General features: G+C 45.0%; 1 protein-coding gene across 1 annotated transcript in view; it reads left to right on the forward strand.

Annotated features, from left to right (window-relative positions):
- Positions 1-19,429: 19,429 nt before the first annotated feature.
- The window catches only part of ATP10A (ATPase phospholipid transporting 10A (putative)), a 113,097-nt gene continuing 106,107 nt past the window's right edge, over positions 19,430-26,419 (forward strand). The window contains exon 1 of the mRNA XM_035558132.2: positions 19,430-20,120. Coding sequence (XP_035414025.1) covers positions 19,675-20,120 — 446 coding nt within the window. The 5' untranslated portion in view covers positions 19,430-19,674. The remainder of the gene's footprint in view (positions 20,121-26,419) is intronic.

A 26,419-nucleotide genomic window follows, 5' to 3' on the forward strand; every position in this document is an offset into this window, starting at 1 on the left:
AAAATACCCTTAAAAAGACACACCTTTAGATTTCAGTGGGACCCTAAAGGGGGAGGCAGTTGTCCTCTGCTGCTTTATCAAGCTCCAGAATAAGCAGCTTCATGCAAAACACCCAAATCTGATGACACACAGCAGCTGCACTTTTTTTTTAGGCCGCACTCATAATTTTTCATTCAACCTCTAGAAACTGAATCAAAAGGAAAGAGAAAACTGCTAGGAATCTAGAAATAATGTTCTTTGAAAACTTGTGCCTCTCATTTTACATTTTTTTTTCAGACAGATTTCTAAAGGACACAAGACCTCTGCAGTCTTGCTGTGTCTGAGTGCCTGGTCCTGTGTATCCCCTTCTTCTTTCCTATCCCCAGCTCACTAATTCTTGAACCACTTAGTTAATTTCAATCAAATTTAACATGAAGATCAAAACAACTGTGATAAAAAGGCCCAAGCAGTTTTATGAGCATAGGCTGCCAGGTAATGGGAGATCAACCCTTCAGTCACCAGAATTGCACATGATAGAGGGATATTATTAACAGCCTAGCTGAGAGGGAATCCTCAGATTTTGCTTTGTCTCTATCAGACACCTGAGAATCCAGCCATGAGACACAAATCCATAGGCAAAGCAGAAGTCACTGCTTGTCCTGCTGCTAGAACAGCTTGTTTTAAAGCAAGTGTTAAGAAAAATCCTCATTTCTTTCATCAGTGTGACTCCTTTGACCTCCTGGCTTCCAGCATCTGCATCTATCCCTCACTCTTTCAGGCTCATTTCTTTACCTGATGCCAGCTGATAATGTTTAGGCGGGTAGCAAACCAGATAAGGCTCGTTTCTTTGCCCAGTGCTTACAGCTTAATGAGGGGCAAACCAGACAAAAAAATGTGCAAAATTATCTATGTCCATGAATTCTGCACTTTTTTACATCCTATGTAAAAAAAAAAAAAAAAAAAAAAAGTTATATCCTTATAAAGGGTAGGTGGAGCCTTTCCCTTTTTAATTTTCTTCTGCAGGAATTTTATAAAACAGGACCCCTCTTTGATGGGGAAAACTGAAATTTTCAGGAAAATATTTCCTTTGCATTTAGCTTTGAATTACTTCTGAGTAATTTATGCCCTTTTCAGCTAAGACTTGTTTTACTGCCATCTTCTCTTCTCTCTCACATTCTTCAGCTGCTTTTCATGCCTGTTACTTACATCTTGACTTCAAACCAATGCATCTGTCCTGCTCCTAATTCCTGGGAAACGCCAGTGCCACAGCTGAGCTTCCAAGATAAAGATTCAATGTCTGGACAGCACCTTGCTCACTGGGCCTCAGGGGTGCCCCTACAGCAGCACTGAAGTTCACAGAAGTGTGCTTTTGGAGTGAATCTCCTGGCCATCCCCACCGGCCAGGCTTTTCCTGGCATTCTTCTATGGCCTCTAATACATCTTCAGAGCATGGGACAAAGCACAGCTCGAACTAGTCCAAAGTAAAAATTCCCTGGAATGTGCCCTGTGTTGGTGTAATTTCCTCAGGACCAACTGCTTGGGGCTGCAAATGCATTTCAACATCACCTTTTCCACTGATACCAGGCACCACTGAACACGAGAGGAGAAATTGTTCCAGAATCTCCAAGAATAATTTCTATAACTTCAATGCATCAGTACTCATAACTAGTACAAAGGCACCCCCAGCATTTTTTTCTCTGCTCATTTGATTTGTTTGCTGCACATGAGGGTGAGCTTGCTGCTGCCCGAGCCCATTTTGTGGCTAAGTTGCTTTCCAAGTTCAAGTTCATTAATAACAGTTAGATTTGAGATTAATCCAGCTGAATGGGATCCAGTCAGGCTGGGAGGGTTAAAGCTACATTGCCTCTGGGAGAATAAAACGCAGAAAGAAAAATGCCAGAGAAGGTTTTCAAAATCAAGGTTAGCTCTGCTGTTCGGAAATGTAAAAATTACACCTTCGTCCTATTTATCAAATTGACTCACTGCACAAAAGGTTGGGTTGGGTTCTCTTGTCTGCTTAATCTTGCTGCAGCTTGGATGATTACACATGAGGTGAGCTACACAAAATAATTAAAAAGGCTGTCAGAAGGCCAAACACCAATACAGATGCGGTAGTTTTTCTGTTACACTTGTGATACATTGAAATCTAAATTATCTTGACTTCAGTATTACTGATTCTCACACTTGCTGGACTACGGTGATACCTAAGAGAACAAAAGCAGCGTCAGTAATCTCTCTGAGTATTCGTCTTTTTGTTTCATTTTTCATTTGTCAGTGATGTGATATTTCTGTGTGATGATATTAATGCCCGTAAAAGGCTGAAGATAAAATATGAAGAGACATCTGTATTCTTGATTGCTACTGCACAGAAAAACAACAAACTCCTCAAAGCACTTACTGTGGTTCCATCTCTGAGGTTTATTCTGTTGTAGATGGAACTAGAGTCTGTAAATAGTAATTCAGAAAATCAAATTAATGACATCGAAAGAAATTACAGAAGCAGCTGGGTTACACATTCATCTAACCATATATGAATTCCCCTTAAACAGCACTTTATGTTTTTGCAAATTGAATTAGACACAATCTCATAGTATACATTAGCAGAAATTAAATACGGAACTAGTTCCAGAGAACCGACATCCCCAACATGCCCCCAAAAACCATTTGATTGATGAGTATGAAGCAGTTTATGTAGACTCAACAATAGTCTGTGCATCTTTATGGAGATGAGTGAGTTTTACATGGGTAATAAATCACATTTATGACAAACATGAGTGCTCATCATTCCCCGATCTTGTCAGCCTGACCTCCCCAGGGGCCCATCAAGATAGTTCTGGGTTGCTACTGAGATTCACATAATGTAAAAACCAGACGTGAAAGAGGCTTTTTCCCCAGCTTCAGCATGCAGTTATGGACTGTGGGCCACAGAAATAGCTGCAAGACAGAATCACTGACCACAGCTCCTTCCTCCTGAAGCCATACCTGCTCTCTGTGGGGCTTTTGACAGTTTGGCACGTAGTTGCTATGGTTAGCTAACACCAGCTTGGAGGTCGTGTTGTTTCATTGGGGTTTTCTTTGTTTGTTTGTTTCCAGGAAATGTCCGCGTAGTCTATCTGTACAGCACGTAGTATCAACCAGCCAAGGCATGTGGAAGGGTGAGAAGAACACAGCAACTTGCCTTTCTTTGTGCTTCCCCTGCCTGCACAGAGGTGTCATGCTCACAACCACCACGCTGCTCCAAAATCTAAGACATGCCCCGTTTGATAAGAGTGTGAACAAAGACAAGCAAGCACCTCCAAGCAGCTCATGGTACCCAAGAGAAAGGAAGTGACATTTTCTGATCAGAAAGCCCCTTGTGTTTCACTGACGGCTGCTTGTATTAAGAGCTCTGGTCTATTTGTATTCCATCGGTCTGGATTTCAAAAGGACGGCCGCCACAAGTGAGCTGGGAAAAGAAAGGGCAGAAGGAAAGAGGTACTTCAGTCAAGATGTGCTAGCCCAAGTGTTCACGGAAGTGAACTGGAACTGGAACGCAGCAAGAAGCATCTGGCGTTTAATGTAGCCAGAGTGATTTTGTAATTAAAGGAAAATAGCTACTGTGCTGAGGCTGTAAATATCAAGGCGCTTTGGCCTACTTATCATTCTGAATCACAGACTATTGCCAAGCTGGCAAAGCTGTATGGACTTTAGTGATAACAAAATAGCCCGTGTCAGCATTCACTGACTTTGGAAGAGGTGTCGGACAGAAACAAAGGTGTTTCAGCATAGCTTTGCTATGTTGGGCAGGATGGAGTTATAGGCCTGTTAGAAACAAAGGCAAAAGTTTATCTCTTTGCATTAACGAAACTCTGTGAGAATATGAGGACTAGAGGGCTTCTTCAGTGCAGCAGGTCAGTCTAGCAGATGCTGGAATTGCACTTTTTTTCTTCCAGCTTTTCAGATGCAGACATAAAACATTGGAAGGAAGGGAGAATTCTAATAACGTCCTGTCAGACCTGTTTTAAAAGCAGTGTGGTCAATATTCTGCTGTTTATACCAATCTAAAGGAATTCAAGTCAATGCAAGATTGTAAGTAGTTATTAGCTGTCTGACAGCTTTTCCTCCCATATCTCATAAAGGGAATCTGTTCCAAATGAGGCCATTCATGCTACACTGCCTCTTGCATAGACAGCATTGAATTTTAAATGTTTCATTCTCCTTTGTACACCTCTACATTGCAGCCAACATCTTGCACTAAGCTGGCTATATCTCTCTATTATCAAAGCAGATCCTGGGTGTTGTATCAGAGTAATTGTTAGCTCTGTGGGTACACTCGTGTCAGTTGATTAGATTCGTATGTACAAGTCTCCTGGTGGCATTTCTGTACAAAAGGAGATTTCTGAAAGTTGGTTGGGTTGTTTTTGTTTTTGCTTTCCCTATCTCTGTTTAGACTGCCCCAGCTATACCTTTCTCTTTTCTCACTGTTGTTCTCTAAATTGCTACATCCGTAACATTATTACCACTATTACTTTGGCCCATGGTCCAGGGGCATGCAGGAAGTGCAAATGGCGGGAAAAACCTATTTGCCCAAAGTATTTGTGGTTGTTTCTCTGGACCACAGTGTGAGTTATGATTGTCTGTGGACTTCTGCTGGGTACTCAGCCAGGTTCTCCACTCTCCTGTTCTCTCCATATGCTTACAGGTCACAAACCACCAGCATGTGCAGCAGAAAATGATGTTGTTGTAGCCACCTGAAGCTCTGAAGCTCTGCTGTTCCACAGCTTCCCTAACCATGAGTATTCAACCATTACCCAGAAGACTTCCTTTCTTGGACAGAGCCAGGCTATATCCAGCTGTCTATTTGCAAGTCAGGTAGCTTGCAAAGCTTTTTCTTGACAGTGAAGCATCCTGTAAAGTGAGAAAGGATTTCATTTTTTAATTATGTCCACATATAGTTCACCCTGATCACTAAACTGACTTTTACAAATCATCTGCATTTTTTAGCTGAAGGGTATGTTGGAAAAGAAACTTTAAAAATTTAAGCATTTTTATTATGAGATCTGCCAAAGTGGTTGCTAGAAAGATAAGGAAGCTGCACTTTTACTTCTTAGTCCCAAGTCATTTGTTAACTCCTTTCCAAACTCTATTCATGTTCTCTGTTAGCCTTTGACAAAAAACTGGAGTGAAACTTTAAATATTCACGATAAATTATTCTTCTCTACTTTATTGGTTTTCATAATAGCATGTGCATTTGTAGGCATCTGTTTCTAGCAGCAAATTCAACTATAACTTTTCAAGTATGCGTGACCAGTCTTTCTTGTACTAAAATAAGTATGCAGTATACAAGAGCTAATCCTCCAAAACCTATTAAAAGTATGCTGAATTGCCAAATCTTGCAAACAATGGTGTGTTAGTAGAAATGGAAATATTTGTATTCCTGAAACCTTAAAAAAGAATACAAGTTTTGCTACCCTGCCACAACAGACACAGACAACGAGGATGAATGAACTGTGCGGCTGCAAAGAGTATACATCTTCTATTTTGCATGGTTATTTTAAGCATAAAACAGAGAATTTAGACTAATTCTGTCTGTGATATAAATCTATTAGCACTAGTGGTGTTATGACTACTTGTACCAAACTCAAATTTGCCCATACCTTTTAAGGACAGAAACGTTTCTTCTGTGGCTTCTAAGACTCTTACCTGAAGTAGCTGCGTTAGGAAGAAGATTTTTATAGATGCAAGCTGTTGCGGACATTTCCATCAAAAGAGGGAGAACAAAGTGAACTTACTGAGCTCAAGAGAAACAGGGAGTGTGAGAGAGAAAAGGCCAGATCCTTGTAGCCTTCAGGAACGAGCAAACAACCTAATGGGTTGGGCTGAATTGACGAGGATGAGCAAAGTCATTGTGGTGGAAGGTAAAACAAGGGAGCTGGCAGGAAGAAACAGAAGAGGAAAAGAACACAATTTGGGGAAGTCTGGAGGCATTTAGAGCTAGTGGTCATGCCTACAGCTCGTCAGGACAAGGGTGCCAATGCAGTGAAGCTTGATATGTAGGGAACAAGGAAAGGCCCTTCCTTTTTTGACCAAGTCCAACCAGATGGTGTTGGGTGAAATAAAAAATGGGTCTCTGCCTATCCATATCCAAGGAAAGCTCTCTATTGAACACAAAAGGGAGGAAAAAGTAAATTTAGTACAAGCTCCTCCTTCTCCAAGAGGAGGAAACATAAACCCAAACCCACCTAACCAATTTCTGAACCTGAAACTCGCTACAGGGGCAGAATTGGTGCTGCTTTGGGGATCTCAGCCCAGTTTCCTAAGAGCATAGGAGAGTGAGGAGGGAGGTCTCTTGGAAAGAGGAATGACAGTTTTGAACAAGTATCTTTCACTTTGTCTACAGGCCCTTCAAATTGTCATACTCTATGTAGCTGGCTGGTTTGGACATTAATGATTCCAACATTTCTAGAACTTTCTACTAACGTTTTAGGAGTTTTGACAATGACAAAAGTCAAAATTTGGGATTGTAGCACCAATATATGCGAGTGTGGATGAATGTTTCATTTTTAAACATGATAACAGAAGATTTTCAGTGAATGAACCTTTCTGGAATAGCTCTGGAATGGCCCTCTCACAGCCACACCATTGTTAGAGGGCATTGTTTGCTCCTTAGCAAAAGGTGACGTCCTCTGGAGAAACTCTGAAGTTTCTCTTTAACATCACATGCTAATAATTCTGACAGATTTTCACAATTAACCAAAGCAGTTTCAGGGAACGCAGTGGTAAACTCCCATTTAGATAGCAGAAATACCAGATTTTTTGCATCTGCACATTTTTCCAGTTCTTTGAGGAGTGATGTCTGGAATGAGATAAGTGAGTTAGCCATTGGGCTGTTTACGCATTTTCCTATACCTTTTCCTATGTATAGCTTCTGTCACAGGTAGCATGGCCAGCAATAAAAAACATTCACAGCACAGTGCTTTTCCAAGGTAGCTTTTGGCTGTGATTTTGCTCCTCTTGCTTTATGCCATACTGTCCGCACTCAGACACCTCATACTGTGTTGAAGCAGATGAAGTGGTTTGAGTCTATGGGACTAGTAAATGCAGCAGACAGGCCTAAAGTGTATCGTTTTTAAGCTGCTCACTGCTCAGAATGAAAAATGACATTGGGTATGAGCCAACATAAATCCATTTTTAAATGGTGATGTCTCTTACTGAATAAAAATTGAAGGGCCATCCTCCAACAACTGAGTACAGCCACCTACTTATGGCACGTCAGGATACCAATAAGTGACTCACCCACCCACCTACACTCCAAGGACACCAGGGCCCGAGGTCTCTATCTCAAAGTTGTCACAACACTGAATTTAGACAAAATAGTTTTTCCTACTGCCCACAGTCTGCGCAATACTCAACACTTGTTCACTTTTCCAGGTCACCGATCCCTAAAACATCTCAAGGTGAAAATGAGTGGGAGTGGCACTACACAAACACTTCTCTTTATCAGTAAGCTTGTATTAATACTTGCTTGAAAATCTGTTTGTTGATAAATGCTAATTAAATACCAACTCAGAGCATCATTTTGACCTTCTCTTTGAGTCTTTTGGACTCTTTAATTTCTGGGGCAATCAACAAATCTCATCCAATGTTTTACATGAGGTGATTAAAACCACCGCTACAGGAGAAAAAGAAGGCAATTTTATAGAGTGGGCAGAAAGTGGAGAAAAATGTCTGGAGCAGATAGGTTATGAGAGTTTCCAGCTGTGCCATCAGTTTATTGATGATGTGGAAATGAAGCATAGCAGTGGCTTTCCACATGATGGTCAATGAACTGCAGAGAATATCCCTTCTGCAGAGCAATTCAAGAATTAGTTTGTTTGACAAGACATCAGCCAGTGCTTCCGGAGTTTTCTCTATCCTTTGAGGAGCAGGTATCTGCTAGCAGCTAGCACGCTATCTAATCTTGCTGTGTGTTGTACAGCATGGGAATTAGGGTGAATGTTGTTTGCAGGTAAGAAAAATTACTTTCTTGTTTCATTGTGAGGACAAAGAAATATGGTTAGGTGGAGAAGAGAATATAAGGGGAAGAGATAAAAATCATGGCTTAGATGGAAGTGTGGAAGGACATCATGTCATCCTGAGAGGATGCTTGTATAATAAAAATCAAGTAGGCCACAGCCCAGCCTCTCCAGGCTATCAGTATGGCACCATTCACATTTGTAGAGCTAAGCTGCCTCCTTCACAATCCCCTCCTAAATATCCAATGCATATTCATATCCAAACCATTGGCCTGAAAGAATAGTAGGTGACACAGACCAAAACAATATCAGAGAGTGAATATTAAGCTAATAAATAAGCATTACAGACCATTATATGCTGGTGCTTGTGCCCAAGTTTTGTTTCTGCTTGGCCTTTAGCCACAGGTGAGTCAAAGGAGACCGAGTTCTGCCCCATGGATTGTATACGGGGGGCCTTACACATGGAGAAGCCTGGGGGGCAGGGAGAGCACTTCAACTCAACTCTGCACTATTTTCATAGCCATTCCATTTACCATCCATAGCGACTTGGTATTTAAATAAACATATATTCATATAAGGGGCTGGTGCCCCAGAAGAACCTCAAGGCATCATGCATGCTTGCTATAAGGTATGATCTTCAGCCCTTTGGAATTCATGATGACTGCTTCATGGCAATAACTGGATCCCCTTCATGAAGCATCATTTTTTCACTTGGTGATGATGCCTATTCCTCAGTATAGAACCACAATTGCCAGGACCAGAGGCCCTGGGCACAAACTGGCCCACAGGAGGCTCCCTCTGAGCACCAGGAGCACTTCTGTGCTGTGCAGGTGAGGAGCCCTGGCACAGGCTGCCCAGAGAGGCTGTGGGGTCTCCTCAGAGATCTCCAAAAGCCGCGTGGAGATGGGCCCAGGCAGCCTGCCCAGAGTCTGATCTCTGGGAACGGGGGAGAGGTTAGGCTGTTTTTCCTGGGTTTAGGCAGAGAACAAAGAGGTATGGTAGGATTTGAACTAGTTTGTTCAGCACAAGGCAGGTGATAAAAATAATAATCCTTAAACCCCCAGATACTCAGATTGTGTTATTATTTCAGAATCTTGGTTTTCATATAAAAGCTACAGCAGGAATTTAGTCCTGATTGCCTGCAAATGTGAGTCCCAACACTTCAAATACCAGATGGCAAATAAAAAAGACCCAAATGTACTATTTTTCTTCTGCACAATAGAGGGGCTTAGGGAACAAAAAAAGTCATTATTTTTATATGTCTTGCATTAGAAGTCTGATACAAAAATGTTCATATCTAGGTAATAGGGAGATAATTTTCTGAGGACAGGCAGAAGGCAGTAGAAAGTGTGTCGAGAATGTTACAGTAAAGATCAGACTACAGAGAATAAGTGGTGGCGAGGTGAAATACACAATTTTAGGTATGTTTGAGAGGAGTGATACAGGGCAAAGTCAGATGATGAGTGAAGAAGGAGGCAGAAAGAGAGGCAAGGCCATGGTGTGGGCTTAGGAGATGTTCACATTGACCTCTGGAGCTGAGAAAGCCAAATTTATGTTAGGAGTGCTGTATGTGGTGGGTTGATAATGGTAGTCTGTGCTCTGGTAAAGTGTTCATACTCTGGTTACAGGTTAGACTGGGAAATCTCTGCTTCTGCTGAAATAGCTTGTTGCAGCCTTCTTGAGAAACAACAACAACAAAAAAGTTATCCTGCTAAAAGAGCACTTTTGCTGATGCGTCTTAATCTACACTAGGGGTTTCTGCTGGCACAGCTATGCTGGTTGCAGATCACACTTCATCACCCTCCTGATTGATGTACATACCTTGCAACAGTTTGTCATGCTGATCCGGCCAAGGTCTGTGCTGTGAGAGCCAGAGGACCAGGCAAGGAGGGTCAGAGAGCAAAAGAGTAGAGAGGTTTTCATGTTGTAACCAGGCAGAGAGTGAGTAATAGCGGAAAGAAAATCAGCGTATTAAGAATAAACAGTGTTCACCACAGTTTACTGGCCGCGCTTTTAATTCCAGCCATATAAACTTGGAGATTTGTCTGTTTAAAAAAGAGGTTTCTGCTTTTCCTGTCTTTTCTTGTTGTTGTTGCTGAAGAAGGATTAAAAGATACATCCTTTTTTAATATGAAGATACGTTAGTTTGTAAAATTGAAAGATGGTCTGTGTTTGTCGAATTCGTGGATCTTTAAAAATCATGTGCTGGTGCTTCACTGTATGTAAAAATTGCTTTATTTTGATCATAACATTGTGTTGCCATTGCAGTTTTCCTCCACCCTTTAAACTTATTCTGGCTGCTCTTCAGATTTCTTCTAACTGCTATCATTACTATACACTGCACTATATCTCTATATGCTATGCAGAGATAGATACAGTGTGTGTGTGTGTGTGTGTGTGCACAGACCACATGTATACATACAACGTGTGCCTATATAGCATACGTAAGGTAGGTGCTGCATAGTATACAACCAATTTATGGTCACTCTCAGTCATGCAGGGAGAATTTGTGTTACCCGACAATATAAAAACACAGACAACAAAAACACAGACAATAAAATAAGAAACATAGACCTGTTTAAATTAAGGCCAGCAGGGCATGTGAGGGGAGATTGGAGTAAGGAAAGAAACATGGACCAGTAGCACCACTGACAGAGCACAAGTAGTGGTTTCCTGAACCCATGTATGTACCCTTCGTGAGGAGATGGCTGGAAATTTCATCTTCTGGACAACAGAAGGAAAAAAAGACAACCAGCTTTTCCACCACTGGCAGTTACTTACATATCAGAAGAACAGCAGCTTTCACTTTCAAGTTTTTAAACCCAGGAGAAGCTCGAAAAAAAGAACCTTCCTCTCTCATTTTAATTTACATTCTTTGACGTACAAGCTTCTATTTGTTGCATTAGTGAGTGCTGAATTAGAAATCAGCTTACAGGGCAGGGCATTCAGCTGCTTCTGTGATAAACATTCCTCACCAGTACCTGGTTGTATCTGATGCTTACATACAATCCACTGCCATATAGCTTTGACTGGCTATCGCTTGCTACACAATAGAGCGGCCTAGAGCACAGTAAGATAAATCACTATATAGAGGTAATACCAATTTCACTATTGCATTGCGAAAAAAAAAAAAAAAAAAAAAAGTGTCTCTGAGTCCTTAAAGACTGTTTAAAAGTATCATTGGGAAATTCTAGGTGGTTCATGAGATTTCTTTAACTTCAGCAGAAGCCAGTCCGCGTCTACTTAACATTGCAGAAACAGTTGGTTAGATACTGTAATTAAAAGCAGGATTCCAATGGAGTTCATTAGCTTTAGGAGGCCAAAAGTAGGACTAATTTCTTATGGTCAGTTGCACATAATAAAAACACAGGTAATAAATATGACATATGGTGTTTTAAATGTATTTGGTCTTTTAGCAGTGAGTGCTCAGAATTTTTAAGGGAGTAGCAAACAGCTGTATGGTTGGGCTTCGTATCCAGCACTGAATTTGAGCAGAGTATTAAAAGCAGAACTACTCAGGAGTGCGTGTTGCCATATCACAAGGAATTTCTACCTTGCTTTTTATTATTTTCTAGATACTCTCAATTGGTTCCAGACCAGCTATTTTCCAGGAGTTTTTTGCAGGATGCACACTACCAAAATCCTGAATTTGAGAGTCTCTTTGCTAATAGGAGCAGACTCTGTAAGAAGCCTGATGAACCGACGAGCAGCTGGAAGGGCTGCAGCTTACCAGGCAGGAGTGCCGCAGAGCTGGGGCTACGGAACTGAGGACACCCCTTGCCTCCAGGGCAAGTGGAAGAACACAGCGCCCAGGGGAAATCTCCCCACAAGCAGCACCACGGGTTTTGCAACAAACCCAGCCTGTACCACAGAGGCTGCTGCCTTACATTCGGCAGAAGTCCTTCAAACCATTAGGTTTCAGACACAGCAGTCAGGCTCAATGAACCAGAATTTTTTCTGATCAGTTCTACTTACAGATGAGTTCCCCAAAGGCAGGAAAGTCACCCTTTGCCTCTGCTGCTATTGAGTTTTAGTTTTTTCTTTTCTTTTCTTTTCAAATCTTGTTTTTTACAGTCCATTTGCACCATTTTCTACTAAGTCTGGCCCTTCTGAGTCAGCGCTGGGGCAGGAGACAATAAATCACTGCTGTCCTGGACGTGCAGCAGACGGAAAATTGCGCGAGCCTTCCCAGCAGGAAAAGAAACCTGCAGCCACCTCTCTGCTCTGTGTGCCTGGCATATCTGAACTGAATGGGAGCCTTGTCTTCACCCTGCAGAGTCACAAAATCCAGAGGGGAATCTCTGAGCGTAGTGAGTAGTCAGAAAACAAACTATGTGCTCGTACTGGTTTGCACAACTTTCTCTTCAAGCAGTCCCGAGTAACGAACACACAGCAGAGGAGCCCCCAACTTCCCTTTGTTAACCCTCAGTGAAAGCATCACTTCCCTCAGACAAACTGCCTCTCAAAACCCGTTCAGGCAGCTCTAATTGGCCTTAATTTTAGGAGAAGTTTTTAAGAAAACTAGGTATAGCATAAAGGAACCGGGATGGATTATTAAGTATCTCTTGATTTGAAAAGACACCCAATTTGGCGTTCAGGAACAATATCCTGCCTTTTCTTTTTAGAGAGCTGTGAAACTGAGGTTTTGACTCCACGCATACAGGAAATCCTATGGCAGCTTCTGTAAGAGCAGAATCATTGCCAAGCCCTCACTCGGTGTTAAAAAGTACCAGGATTAAAAAACTCATAGAACTGCTCTCAAATCAGAGCGTTTTCAAACACGTAAGCTTAATTTATGTCTTTTTACATTCCCCTATTTATTTTCTGCTTTGGGGATTCAAACTGTCAAGCTTTTTCCAGTCACGGTTTCTTGCCTCGCTGAGCTAAGATCCTTGTAAGATCCCATTATACAAGGATACGCAGTTTTAAGAGCAGCAACAAATATTGAGAGACTCGCCATAAAATAGCAAGATTTGGCAGTGCTGCAGTCAGGATATTAACTTTTGTGTCCTCCCAAACTGCACTTTCTATAAATAGCATGTCTGCTTTTACTCCTCCTGCAGTTAATTACACAGATTTTCCTGCATTTCCGCCTCTTCTGTGTCCCTGTGAATTGGTGGTATGTTAGCTGGTGGACTGAAGCAATGGGCATGGCCAACTTTGACATAAAGCTCCTGTAAAAAAAAAAAAAAAAAGCATTTCTGTAAGTGGGAAGCTTAAGTGGGCAAGTGGCTGCTTCTGCTTTCCCTCTGCAGAAGGGGACAGCTTGTGTCCCCAGTGAGAATTCACCACTATTCACCGCTAACTCACCACTGAGAATTACTTTTTGTTGGCAGGTGTGCCAGGCACAGCTGAGTGGCCACAACATCGCGACATGGCTGCAGTTTCTCATTCACACTTCTCCTGTTGCATGTGTCCCATCTGGTTCAGTCTCATCCTTTGTGGTGTTCTGTGCTCTGGACTTGCTTAGGCAGGACTTTAAGGGGGAGATTCACCTTGCCCGGCTTTGATTACCTACCAGGGAGATACCTTCCTCTTAATGACTTCTTCTACAGTCTGTGGAAGATGATAAGTGCTTTTGAGCATGGGCTTCACCTGACCTGCTTACCTACTGACCCACTTTAGGATGTTCTCGATGCCCTAGAAGTGCCAGCCTCTCTTCACTAACTGTGATGAGAGCTCAGCTCAGACGATTGCATTTCATCACAGTCCACCCTTTAGTGGGCTAAAGTGAATAGGACTGGCGCTTCTCAGTTATTTGAGATTATTAAAGTTACAGCTCTGAAACCTCTAAATGTTGATCAATAGCTCTATGTGGTAAGTCCTGACAACCCAAATATTACTGGTCATTAAGTATGAGTAAAGCAGTAGTTTTCACAAGCACATATAAGCTAATTGCATCTACCTGAATGCATTATTTCTCTACTTTGCAGCCTCTGCTACACCTCGACTCATGTCTTATCTAGTTACTCATACTGTAGTAGAAATTTCCACATTCTTTGTCAGCAGTCCATGGGGCTCCACAGGGGTCAGCTGGCTCATTTTCTAGGGCTGTGCATGCAGTCAGGATCACAGAACAGATGTGGCAGTCATCGTGGTGGAGGAAAGGCTGTGGCACCCCTCTGCTTTCCGGGCACACGAGGCACCGATAAAAGGCACAAAGTCCACAGTGCTGCAGCCTCTCTCTACTCCAGCACCCCCATGCCAAAGACGACCTGCTTGTGAATTTTGTGAGTCGCAGATCAGACTGAGCAGCTGTTTGGGCAGGCGGTGTGATGGACAGGAGACTGCAACACCCAGTGAGCAGGATGCAAGATGCAGATGCCCTCGAGGAGCAGTCGCTGGGAAAAACCCACATATAGAAGGTGAAGGATGTGCTAGGTCCACATAGCATTGCACTTCCCAAGGGCAGTAACGTTGTACCATTACACAAGTCCATTCCAGCAGGGCACAAGGTCCTATGCTGCAACACTGAACATCTCTTGTTCCTTCACACATGGGGCCTGCCCACCTTGGGACCCAAATCTTCCCTCTCCAGGAGCGCAAAAACAAGGAACAGGATTTGGATACTGCCTGTGGTCCATATGTACAGACGCCTCTGTGTGTGCACGCACGTCTGTGTGTATCTATCTACATATGATGTCAGTATCTACGAAAGATGCCAGTTCGGCTGTTGCCTCTCCCCTTCCAATTTTGGCATTTTTAGCAGGCTTTTCACACTAAAAACCTCTTGCCTTCTTTCGTGCAAGCCTGTCCCCTTTGTGGAGAGCCAGATGGGATATGTCTCACCTGCAAAGGGCATAACAGATTTTGTCTGATGCGTGGTACCATGTCTTTACAGCTATTTTTATAGCTCTGCAAGTCCCAGATTCTTACTGAGGCCTCTGGGTGCTTCCATAATATTAAGCATATTAATATTAAAATGAGTCCTTTGGAACAAAGGTGATACTTTATGAGAATCAGGGGTAATTTGATAGATGTTTCTGGCAATATCCAACATGAGAAATCTTTATTTTAGGATTATATAAATATTACAAAAGTGGCATAGTAAATTAGAAAATGTGTTAAAATTAGATTTGCTTCACCTCCTGACAATAGGAAGAAGTTAATTTTTAAAATGGAATAATGATAACTCCAAGCATTCAAAAATCATGACAAGTCAAATCATGAGCTTTTACATCAGTAATATAACTGGGATCCTTTCTCCTTGCCTACAAAATCTTCATCTTTAGAGTTCAGGTGTATGCCATTTTCATACTGTGTAACCATCAGGCCAAAGGCATTTTTTGGTCAATGATATTCACATACTCATACTCACGTAACTCCAAAACCATAGAAAATACTTTAAATATAATCAGAGTTGATGACCCTGAGAAGATGAGAAAGATGGATATCCCACCTCTGCAAAACCAGCCCGCTCACATAATAAGCACTCAATAAGAATTTCAAGCTGGAGGGTGTGTGCCATCTAAAAGGCCAAGGTAACACCTGAAGACTCAGCTCTTAATGGCCTAGACTATCAAAGATGAGCTCATTAGGCATATTATCAGCATAATTGATGCTTATAACCTCTCTCTTTTCAGCTTTAGTGATGAAGCCTTGATGAGAAAAAAAAAAAAAAACTGTTCAGTTGAAGAAGAGAGTCAGCAATGGGAAAAGCTCTGAGGAGAGCTTGAAATTCAAAGATACTGGGCATTGGAGGCTGGACTGTGGTTAACAGCAGGAGAAATCAGAGAGCAGACACCCAGCAAAATACAGAGAGGTTTGGCCAGTGGGATGGAGGATGGCCAGAAGCAGGCATGAAGAGGACTGCGCAGGAAGGAGATACCTACAGATGGCAGGAATGGTGGAATCAGAGCACAGAGTAATCCTCTGACACTCCCCAGCTTTAGTGCTTTAATTCAATTAACCCAAAAAATAGCAAAGGGCCCACCTTTGGTTCAGGTTATCCAGTAGATCTAGTCCTTGGCACTTGGCTCCTCCAGCTTTTCCAGTCACATCATGTTTCTAGATGGTAATATCTTGTAAGGACTGTGCATAATCTGGAGTGAGTTAAAGCCAACCTTCTTCTGCCTCCTTTCCTCCAGAAGACCCCATAAAAAGGAAATGCGTATGTATCCTAACTAACAACAAAATACTTGCCATTTTGCCACCCAAAAGCTAGGGCCAGACTTGTGCATGTGTGTTTTGCACAGCTTGAAGGTTGAATTTGCAGCCCGACTCATACATGCAACCTCACCTACCTGGACTGGTGTGGGCAGGGAGCACTACGATATGAGTTCCGATACAAATATTTATGCCTTCTCGAGCCTTACGAACAAAGTTTTACTTAGAAAGGGAAAGGAGAGGCTGAAATCTTGGGGGTGTCTATATTGCCATCATCTTTGGCTAGCAACCACTGCATTTTATAGGCATCTTAAGGCTAACTCTTGTTTTTATTAATCATGGATTACAGGTCCTCAGGTTTTAATATAAATTTCCAGGACTTTGGATTCCTCATGTGACTGAGAGATTGTTATAGTCAATGGAAAAAAAAATTCACTGCCTAGTGGTATTCTAGCTTGCCTATATTAATAATTAAAACAAACAAACAAAACTGCCACCGACCCCACCACCACCACCACCAAAAAGTTTACTAGCAGCAAAGAGAGTCCTAGTCAGTGATAATGAGAACAGCAGTTTTTCAACTCTTGACCAGTGGGGTACTGCATACCTTCTACACTTTTTTTTTTTCATGGTGAAGCTTTCCAAGGGTGGCCCTTGACTCTGAAGTGTTCAAATAAAATGTCTTTAAGCTGTTTCAAAATTAAGGTCTTCAGAGGTTCCCACCCAATCTTTCCGTTGCTGTATCTATTTGTAAAACTCAGCTATGAGAGCTGGTGATTACATAAAAACTTTTAGCTTCTGTTTAATATATTAACACTAAGTTTGTTTCCTCTTGCTCCTTTACTTGTAGGAGAAAGCTTGTTAACGTGAACCCTGAATGCTCAAAACACAACACAAGCAAAAGAATTTTTTAAAATACAGACCACCAACTTACAGACTATTTCTCTCCGTTGTGGGGTTCTGCCTGACAAATGTGGAATATCTGGTGTTGAAGGCTCAGCCAGTATCACATAGCCTAAGTACAATTCATCCCTGGGTTAGGCTCTCCAAACTTGCCATCACACAGGCATTTTCCCTAAACAAACAGCTTAAGGGTCATACAAACACATGTCATTTCTTACCTGGAGCTGAACACTGCAATTGAAAGTTTAATATTACAACATACACAATCCTTAATTCACTTTCAGTTACTGTTTGCTGAATATGCAGTACAAAACCTCATCTACGCACATTTTTTATATGGGATCAGAGCACAAACTTACCTATTTCTCAGTGGTTCAGCTCAGCAAGCAAGTACTTTTCAATATTTGAAATGCCTGCTTGTTTTAGCATCTCCGCTACCATTTATAAATATTTTTTTTTTAAATAGAGAGGCTAGACCACATTTTCAGGAAAACTCTGTTACAGATTTTCAACTGCTCAGAAGCTACGCGTAGAGTAAGGCCTTTAGAAGAATCCAGCCTGCATGTAGGACCTTAGGTGGACACCTGGGAGATGATCCAGACATTTTTGAAGTTGATGGAGATACAAATTAATTCCTAGGGTGTTTTTTTCCTCTCACTGTAGTTCAAATTCCTAAAGACACTGCTTCCCAACATGCTGAGCCCTTTCAGAAAATGGTGCAACTCTCCAGTGTCTCAGGGTTGATCATGGTGTACGTCACTAGCAGCACCTACAGGGAGCCAACGCTAAGGCCATCCCCGCTAGGTCCCACACCTCTCCAGACATACAACTGCAGACACCAATCTTCAGTGTCAGGGCCAAGGTGGAAGATGGCAGCCCTGTCTGAGGAGCTCATGAGGCTGGGCAGGGGCCACGGCCACTCCAGTATTTCTGAAATACGGCAGAAGGACTTTTGTTCATTACTGATCACCCATGGAATTAACTCCATGTGTATGCAAGTTGAGAACTGGTTAACTGAGTAAAAAAATTGACATTGAAAATTATTTTTTATTGCTTCTCTCCTTTTTCTGTGCAGGATAATATTTTTGTACATTCCCTTTACTAACAAAGCTACAGACTTCAGAAAACCAGGCCAATCCTCCCTTTTCCCCTTGCACCAACAAAACTCATTGGCATTTCCATACTCCAGGAGCTGGGAAACCCAGGAAACCCCTGCTGGGTCTGCAGTAGCCACAGAGTAGACAGCAGGACTGGTTAAGTACTCTGCTTTAGCACAGAATTTGTGAGTTCACCCAGTACTAATATCAGGCCATGTACCGTGGTGTGGTGTTAAATCCCAGCCTGAGGAGATGCTAAGAAGCCTCACGTCATGTCCAGTGGAGATAATCATAGAACCATATAATCATTAAGGCTGGAAAAGCCCTCCAAGATCATCTGGTCCAACCATCCCCCTACCACCAATGTCACCACGAAACCATGTCCCTAAGCACCATGTCCAACCTTTCCTTGAACACCCCCAAGGGACGGTGACTCCACCACCCCCCTGGGCAACCCACCCCAATGCCTGACTGCTCTTTCTGAGAGCAAATGACTCCTAACTTCCAACCTGAACCTCCCCTGGCACAAGTTGAGGGCATTCCCTCTAGTCCTGTCACTACTTATCTGCGAGAAGAGGCCGACCCCCAGCTCCCCACACCTTCCTTTCAGGTAGTTGTAGAGAGCAATGAAGTCTCCCCTGAGCCTCCTCTTCTCCAGACTAAACAACCCCAGTTCATTATTCCCACAGTATTTTGGGGGCCGTGTGCCCCAGCCCTGCCGTGTGTTTTCAGGGAGAAATCGGGGCGTTACAGCAGGTAGCTGTGGGCTCAGTCACTGATGGCGATTGCCCGCTGTGCTCGGGGCCTGGGATGAACGCCGGCACAGCCCGGGCGAGCACTTCAGTGGAAATTTTTTTTCTCTCTCAACCCACACCTCCTCCGCCACCTTCCCGCCGTGTAATGGAAAGTCAAAGGCGGCAGATAACGTGGCATCCGCCGCCTTGCACCCAGGGCCGTGTGTGTGTGTGTGTGTGTGTGTGTGTGTGCTGGGGGGGGGGATCCGCTTCCCCGGGCAAGCGACAGCCCCGGGGCGAGGTGAGGCGAGGCGAGGCGAGGCGGCGTGGCGGCGGGTCCCCCGGGGCCGTGTGGCCGCGGAAGCGCCGCTCTCGCTCCGAGTTCCCCCGTGGCGGGGGCGCCCGGGTCCTCCCCACCACCACCAGCACCAGCACCCCCGGTTCCTTCCCCGGCTCCCTCCCCGGCCTCCCGCTGCCCAGGGGCGCACAGAAGCGGCCCCGCCATGGCGAAGGGTCCCCCCCCCCCCCCAGCGCCCCGGGCCGGCTCCGGCGGCGGGCCGGGGCGAGGCCCGCGGGAGGAGGGCTCGGCTCGCCGCCTGCCCACGTCCCCTCCCCGGCCGAGGAGGAGGAGGAGGAGGAGAAAGCGAGCGAGGGCCAAGCGGAGCAGTTGGGAGAGGGTTTGAAAGAGCCCTCCTCCCTCCCCCCGGAGGGGAAGAGGAAAGCGAGAGCCGTGGCGAGCGGCTGAGGATGATAACTTAGGGCGGCGGGGCGGGCGGCCGTGCCTTGGGGGGGAGCTGCCCGCGCTGCCCCCGGCCTTTCTCGCCCCGTCCCGGCTCGGAGCGAGCCCGGAGGGAGGCAGAGATGTCCCAGGGCGCTGCAGGAGGCGAGGGAGCGCCCCAGGTGCGGCCGGAGGGGAAGGAGAGGCAGAGGAAGAGGAGGCGGCGGAGGAGGAAGGAGAGCAAGACGCGGCTGGTGCGCTCCAACTTGCTGCTGCTGCCCGAGGCCGAGGCGGAGAAGTCCAAGAGGACCTCGCTGGCCAGCAACCGCCTCAAGACCACCAAGTACACGGCCCTCTCCTTCCTGCCCAAGAACCTCTTCGAGCAGTTCCACCGCCTGGCCAACGTCTACTTCGTCTTCATCGCGCTGCTCAACTTCGCGCCGGCCGTCAACGCCTTCCAGCCGGAGCTGGCCCTGGCCCCCGTGCTCTTCATCCTGGCGGTCACGGCCATCAAGGACCTGTGGGAGGACTACAGCCGCTACCTCTCCGACAAGGAGATCAACCACATGGAGTGCCTGGTGTACAGCAGGTTAGGCTGGGCGCTAGGGATGGGGAGCGCCGTGACGGGGCTGCTGGGTGCATGGGACGTGGGCTAGGGGACGTGTGGACACATGGTAGTGAGCACATCTGCTCCTGAGGGGTTTCGTGTCCATGTCAAGCGTGAAGAAGCTCTCGGTTATCCTTGGAGTTGGCATCTCCTGTCTCTTTCCTCGGAGCTGCAGGTGTTCCTAAAGCCTGGTACCTTTGGATGAGAGCAGATTCACTCCGATCAGTGGGACTTCCACAGCACGTTACACATTTATGAGTAAGCGATAGTTAAGTGTAGGTCTACGTCTAAGGAGTGTTTTATGTCTTAAAGGAGGGACCATGCATCACAGAGTGACAGCAGCATCGCAAGCATTGCTCGATTCACAAGCCCTTGTGAAAATACTTCCCAGTGAGAGCGGTCAGTTACACTGGTGTGTAGTTTCAGGCATTCATTTGGTTTAAGTACTGTGAGACATCACTGAAGTAATCTACTAATAAATCTTTGCTGTGCCAGGGGTAGAGGCTGAAGGCGTCTGCATTTGAGTTAAGAGTGTGAGGTTTCGTGGCATGAATTGGTGAGCCTGACCTGTGTCTGCATTTCTGGAGAATGTGAGGCAGTCCCTCCACTGAACGTGTACTCCTAAGTGAATCGTCCCAAGTGTCATCATTCCCTGTGACTTTGCCATCTCCCAAAGCTTGTGGTTGGAGCACTATATCATTAAATCCCCTTCAGATATTTTGTTGCTGTTTTTAATGATCTGAGCTCCAGGTTTACACCATGTCCTTGTTATCCTTAAGTAAGACTGAAATGTCTTTTGCATTAACATTTATGTGCAAAAAATCCACCTTTAGAGAACTTTTGTTTTGTTTTCCTCTCCATGCTAGGTAGTCACCTCATAGCAGCTCAGGCTAAGATTTTTTGGGGGATTGAGAGAAGAACATAGTTTCCAAGAGAGTAGGTTTCGTTTCTCATTCTAATGTGTAGATCTAACAGAATAGAAACACGTGCCAAGAAGCCTAAGCTCCAATTCCACAAGCTGTCTGGGAGGGGTCCTCTGGGCTGACGTAAGCATGAAGGCAGGGAGCAGCTCTCCTATTTCAAGAAAGGCGTGTGAAAAAAATAAAATGCTAAAAAGAACTTAGAATAGTCTGCAGTTTCAACATGTAGCAGGCTCAGTTTGTTATTTTACAAACTCATATCACACAAGAAATCTCACCCTGGGATATTCCCCTGCCCCTAGACATGCATGCCTGGGAACACAAATAAAATAGGCTTCTTTCTGTAAAATAAAATGAATATAACCCAGCCACATCACGTACGTGAGCATTACTAGCCCAGGGCACTGCCCAGTGCCTTGCTTGCTTGTAGCCACCCTTAACTCTGTGAATGCTTCTGGAGTTGAAGGAAATGAGTGGCAGGAGGGCTAGTAAGGGACTACGCTTGCACAAAAATAAAGTAGTATTAATGTGGATGGCCCCTACCAAATAAAAGCAGGTTAGAAATAAGCTGCCATGTCTCCTAGGTTGAAAAGCAAGAAGTACCTGTTGCGGAAACTGTTCAAGATACTAATGAGTATCAGTACTGGAATGTTAATTCTGGAAAGTTTCTCCCCCTGCAATTTTCCATATCCCTGTCTGCTGCTGAAAAGGTGGATGTGATGATGAGAAAAGGTGTACCTTTGGTCTTGGTATCACTTGTACCATTTTGGGTGTCACAGCTAAGTGCGTTGCCCTTTGTAGTGCTTATACTGTGCCAGAGTAAAATTGAGAATTATTCCTTTTGCTGCAGAAGTTGGATTACTTTTGAGTGGCGCTTGTATGGATTAATTTGGGAATAGTTTGAGTAGTCTCTGCGTTTGCAAGAAAGGTGCATTTGGGCCTAATCCCTGCAGGGCAATGACTGTGGAAGCTGAGGAACTCTGGCAGCTGTTCAAATAGAGCTTTCTGGCTAGGAGCAGGGATGGGTGATGCTTCCTTACAGCTGTCTGCAGAAGCCTAGTTCCTGATAGCAGTTTGACTATTTCCACTCTTAGGCAGTCCTTAGGAAAAGCTCCACTCCTGCAATTGAAAAGGAAAAACAAAACAGGTAGCTAAAATGATTTGTTTATATGGCTTTATCTACATACTTTTTCTTCTTTTTCTATCCTTAATTTCAACATCACAAAATCACTTTTTTAAATGTCCTCCGGCCCCAGTGGGTGAGATGGGACAAGAAACTTGCTGGTTTTGCAGATACAGACAAAGATTCTCGGTAACGTGCGTGACTCCTGGAGCTGAAGCAGGAAGCGGGAACCAAGGTTGAGCGGTATCAAGGTATCAAGGTCGTGGAAGTCGCTGGGCGTGAGTTCAGAAAAGCAGTTTTCTCCAAAAGGTGTCATGCTGGGAGAAGCACAAGGAATTGGATGTGACTTCTACTTTGTTTCCTCAGACTCTTTGTTTCTGGAAAAATGCTGAAGTATAGGTGTCACGTAAAGAAGCAATAAGTGACAGCTTTTCTCTCCACATCCGTTTCATGCTGATCACTTTATCGGTTCTTCTACCTTTTGACCAAGCCAGACTGACTGTCTCTTCCTTGTGGTGACAGTGGAGCCGACTTTGATGCCGATGCTGCCCTCAGTACAGATGCTTCTGTAGGTAGGGCAGGTGGATGGACACAGCTGCAGTCCCGTGCAGCTACCAGGGAGCAGAGACCCTTCTCTTGCTGGCAGTAGATCTGTAAGACGGGATGTGTGTGAGTGCCAGGTTGGTCCTCCGCGCTGTCATGGGCCCCCCATTCCAGCCACCCACCCACCCCGCTGAAAGAACCACTTCAAACACCAGCAGCAGCGCTCAAACACAGGCAACGGCGAGTGACAAGCTGCAATCAGCTTGAGACAGGACCTTTTGCAGAGAAAAGCCCTCTGTCTTAGGTAATGTTTAGCAGCTAAGTGAAGTTTCGTGTCAGATACCGTACGTTCTGCCATGTGTCCTCTATGCCGGATCGCTAGGAAGAGGCTCCAGCAGCACGAGGGCAGGTTCCCCGGAACAGCCTACACGGTCTGGTGGTGTCAGTAATCTGAACCCGGGGGTTGAAATGCTGCTCTCCTGCTGCGCTGGCTGCTTAACAGCTGGTGTGCAGGCGAGGCCTCCTTCCTCCCGCCGTCCCAGCGGCGTGGACTCAGATGACCCGTTCGCGTACAACCGCAGCCGAATCAATGAGTCAGTGGCTCGGAGCTGGCAAAACTTATCAGACGATAGAACAGAAAAGGATGATGCAACCTCGAGTAGAAAGCTAGGAGATGCAGCTTGCTTTCGCAGGAGGGGGAGACAGCTTTCGTGTAGAAATTCTGGATGTTTCGGAGAGTCCCTCAAAAGCTATTGCTTTCTAGAGTCGGCCGGTGGACAGGGAAAAGACCCAGTTCTTCAAATAAATTGAAAGAAGCTGTTGATTTTGAATTGGCAGCGTATGTCGTGGAATGAAACGCTGGAGAACTGCACGCTTGTGTTGCTGCGTGATGGATTTTGCAGGTGCGCCTGTAAGAGCATGCACGTTTGACAGGCAAAGAGGGAAGGTTTCTTAGCCAAGAGGAATCAACAGGGCCTCTCCCTGGAAGCCTTTCAAAGCACCTGTCCTGTTGAGATGACAGAGGACACTAGGCACTCTTTAGGAGGACAGTTGCACAGGTCACCTAGAATTTAGATTCAGTGCAGGTGCTCAGGTTAGAAAGGCTGGATCCCAGAAGAGCACACAAACTCTTGCTTAGTTGGTTTAAATGGAGGGAAGTTACAAAGGCATTAGAGCACAGACCAGAATATTGTTTTGCGTGCATAACCTTTGCAACTCGGTGATCACCTTAGTCTCATCTCTTTGTTCCTCTTCCTCATTTCCATGACCCAGGGATGGAGGTCGATGACTGGAGATCACAAATTTGCAACCTCGCGGTGAAATCTTGTTTGGTTTGTTACTTTTCTGGGTTATTATCTTGGGCTTGGAGGACGAAAGCGTGTTTTTTTCTTTGCAGTTACATGTAAATGTTTGCTCCAGATAGTTCCAGGATGCACACATTACTGCTGCTCTTAAATATTTGGTAGAACTAAATTTGTCATTGAAGCCAAAGTGTTAAAACTCTTCTAAGCAGGGGCTTTGTTTTTGGTGTGCTGTTACAAAGTACGGTATATATTTGCATGGTATGTGAATAGGAGATGAATAGTGATAACTACAATCACAACAGATAATGGCACTCATCCAGCAGGGAATTACATTTTGTTACTGACTAAGTGCTGTGTTGGTGAAATAATCTCTTCTAACGTTTTTCTGGGAGCCTTATGTTCAAAACTGAAGGGCTTTGCTTTTTAAATCTACTCTCTAATTCTTGCTGTGTCCATTGAAGAGTATTGTGAAAGACGGTAATGGTGTCTGCATACTGATCAGAGAGTGATAACCGCTTCTTCTGTCAACCTGTGACTTAGAAAATCCATGACAAATTGGAATTTATGACCTGGCATTTGTCTCCCCCGAGGTGTGGAAAATGTTTAATGGGGCACTGAGGCAGCTATCAAAGCAAGCTGGTTTACATTAAATGTTAATTTCCTTCTGCACAACTCAAGAGGAGGAGAATAGAGAGCTTGATGTAGGCAACTTGTTTCACACAATTTCCAAAATATGCTTCCTTCTTCTTCCCCTCTGTCAGCCCGCCAGTGAAAGCAATTCCAGCCTGAGAGAAAAAAGATAGAGCCGTGTCACCGAATCCTCACAAGGGCACTGCTGTTGCCACTCATGGCCTCTGAAGTAACCACACGAGGACTCGATGTGCAGCCGCTCCAGTTCTTGGGTCTCACACATTTTCCTGGCAATGCCAGCCTCTGGGGAGGTGGGTTGTGATCATCTCCCACACTACCCGAATAGATCAGAGTAGCTTCTGGTCCCAGGTACTGCAGGCAGGGTATGACATTTCTCACCAGAAGAAATACACTTGTCTCATCCCTTCCAGAAAGCAAATGTCACTAGATGTGATTCAGAAGGAAACTACCTGGGATTACTCAGTTTCCTCTGTGAGTAGCTTCATGCACAGGAAGCTGAAAGCAGAAAGTAGTGGTCTGAATCTGTGTCAGAGAAGCCAGTGTTCCCTCCTCCAGTTTTGGAGAGGTGCTGCTCTGGTCGTGTTACTGTGTCTTTGTCCTCAGTTTGGGCCAGGCTGGCAGTGAGTAAACTCCCTGAGAGATGTAGTAGAGGCTTTTCTTTTAGACTAATGGAGTACTTTCATTCTGCAGTGGAGTTTCTTACATTAGCAAGGGAAGCCTGTGCCAGTTTGCCGAGATGCAGCCAGCTGTGATGCACAGGAGAACCCGTGTCCATCTCACTCTGTGTGTGCAGTTTATTTGCTGTTCAGCGGAGGGCACGTTTTCCAGATGCCTGAGTTTCACTACTTGAAAAGGCAAATGCTTGCTTCTTATTGGTAAGCTCTTTAGTTTGCATAGGATGTCATGAGAGCAGTCGCGGGCTGTTTCACATGCTTCTGGCTGACTGCCAGAGGAGACACTGCTAATCTCGACTGAAAGATCCAGCGATACCTCCAGATTAATTTGTGCGGATACGTGCTGCGCTCTGTAGGCACTCTATAGCTCATGTGAAGCAGGCTGCAGCCCACACGTACAGGTGGCCACCTTGTGTGCAGATCTGCTTGCTCTCGTGTGTCATCTTGAGATCGTGCCTACTGCTAGAGGTGGCTGGCAGAAGATTCTGTCAAAGTGTATTTCCAGAGGAACTGTACGAGGCAAAAGAATAGCCTGTATTGTTTGGCTCTGCCAGAAACTGTGATTCCAGATCCCACCTTGCATGTGTCACCTGGTCAGCAGAACTGACGATGTGTATGTTGGTACTGTGACCAGCATGCCACAGGTCGATTGGACTGCTCAAGAGCTAGCGTGGTGCGGTTTAGCCAGGGCACTCTTTCCCCCAGCAGAGCGCTCCTCCAGATGAGAGCAGCACTCATACTGTGCCTGGGAGGCCTTAGTTGTACTGTGGTGAAGGGTCTGGAGAGAAACAAGTATGAGGAGCAGCTGAGGCCCCTTGGTTTGTTCAGCCCAGAGCAGAGCAGGCTGAGGGGAGGCCTCATGGCGGCCTGCAGCTCCCTCACGAGGGGAGCGGAGGGGCAGGCGCTGAGCTCTGCTCTCTGGGGACGGCGACAGGACCCGAGGGAGCGGCATGGAGCTGGGACAGGGGAGGGTCAGGCTGGGGGTTAGGGAAAGGTTCTGCACCCAGAGGGTGGTCGGGCACTGGGACAGGCTCCCCGGGGCAGTGGACATGGCACCGAGCTGCTG

The sequence above is a fragment of the Cygnus atratus genome, chromosome 1 (assembly GCF_013377495.2).
Source record: "Cygnus atratus isolate AKBS03 ecotype Queensland, Australia chromosome 1, CAtr_DNAZoo_HiC_assembly, whole genome shotgun sequence".
Taxonomy (NCBI): domain Eukaryota; kingdom Metazoa; phylum Chordata; class Aves; order Anseriformes; family Anatidae; genus Cygnus; species Cygnus atratus.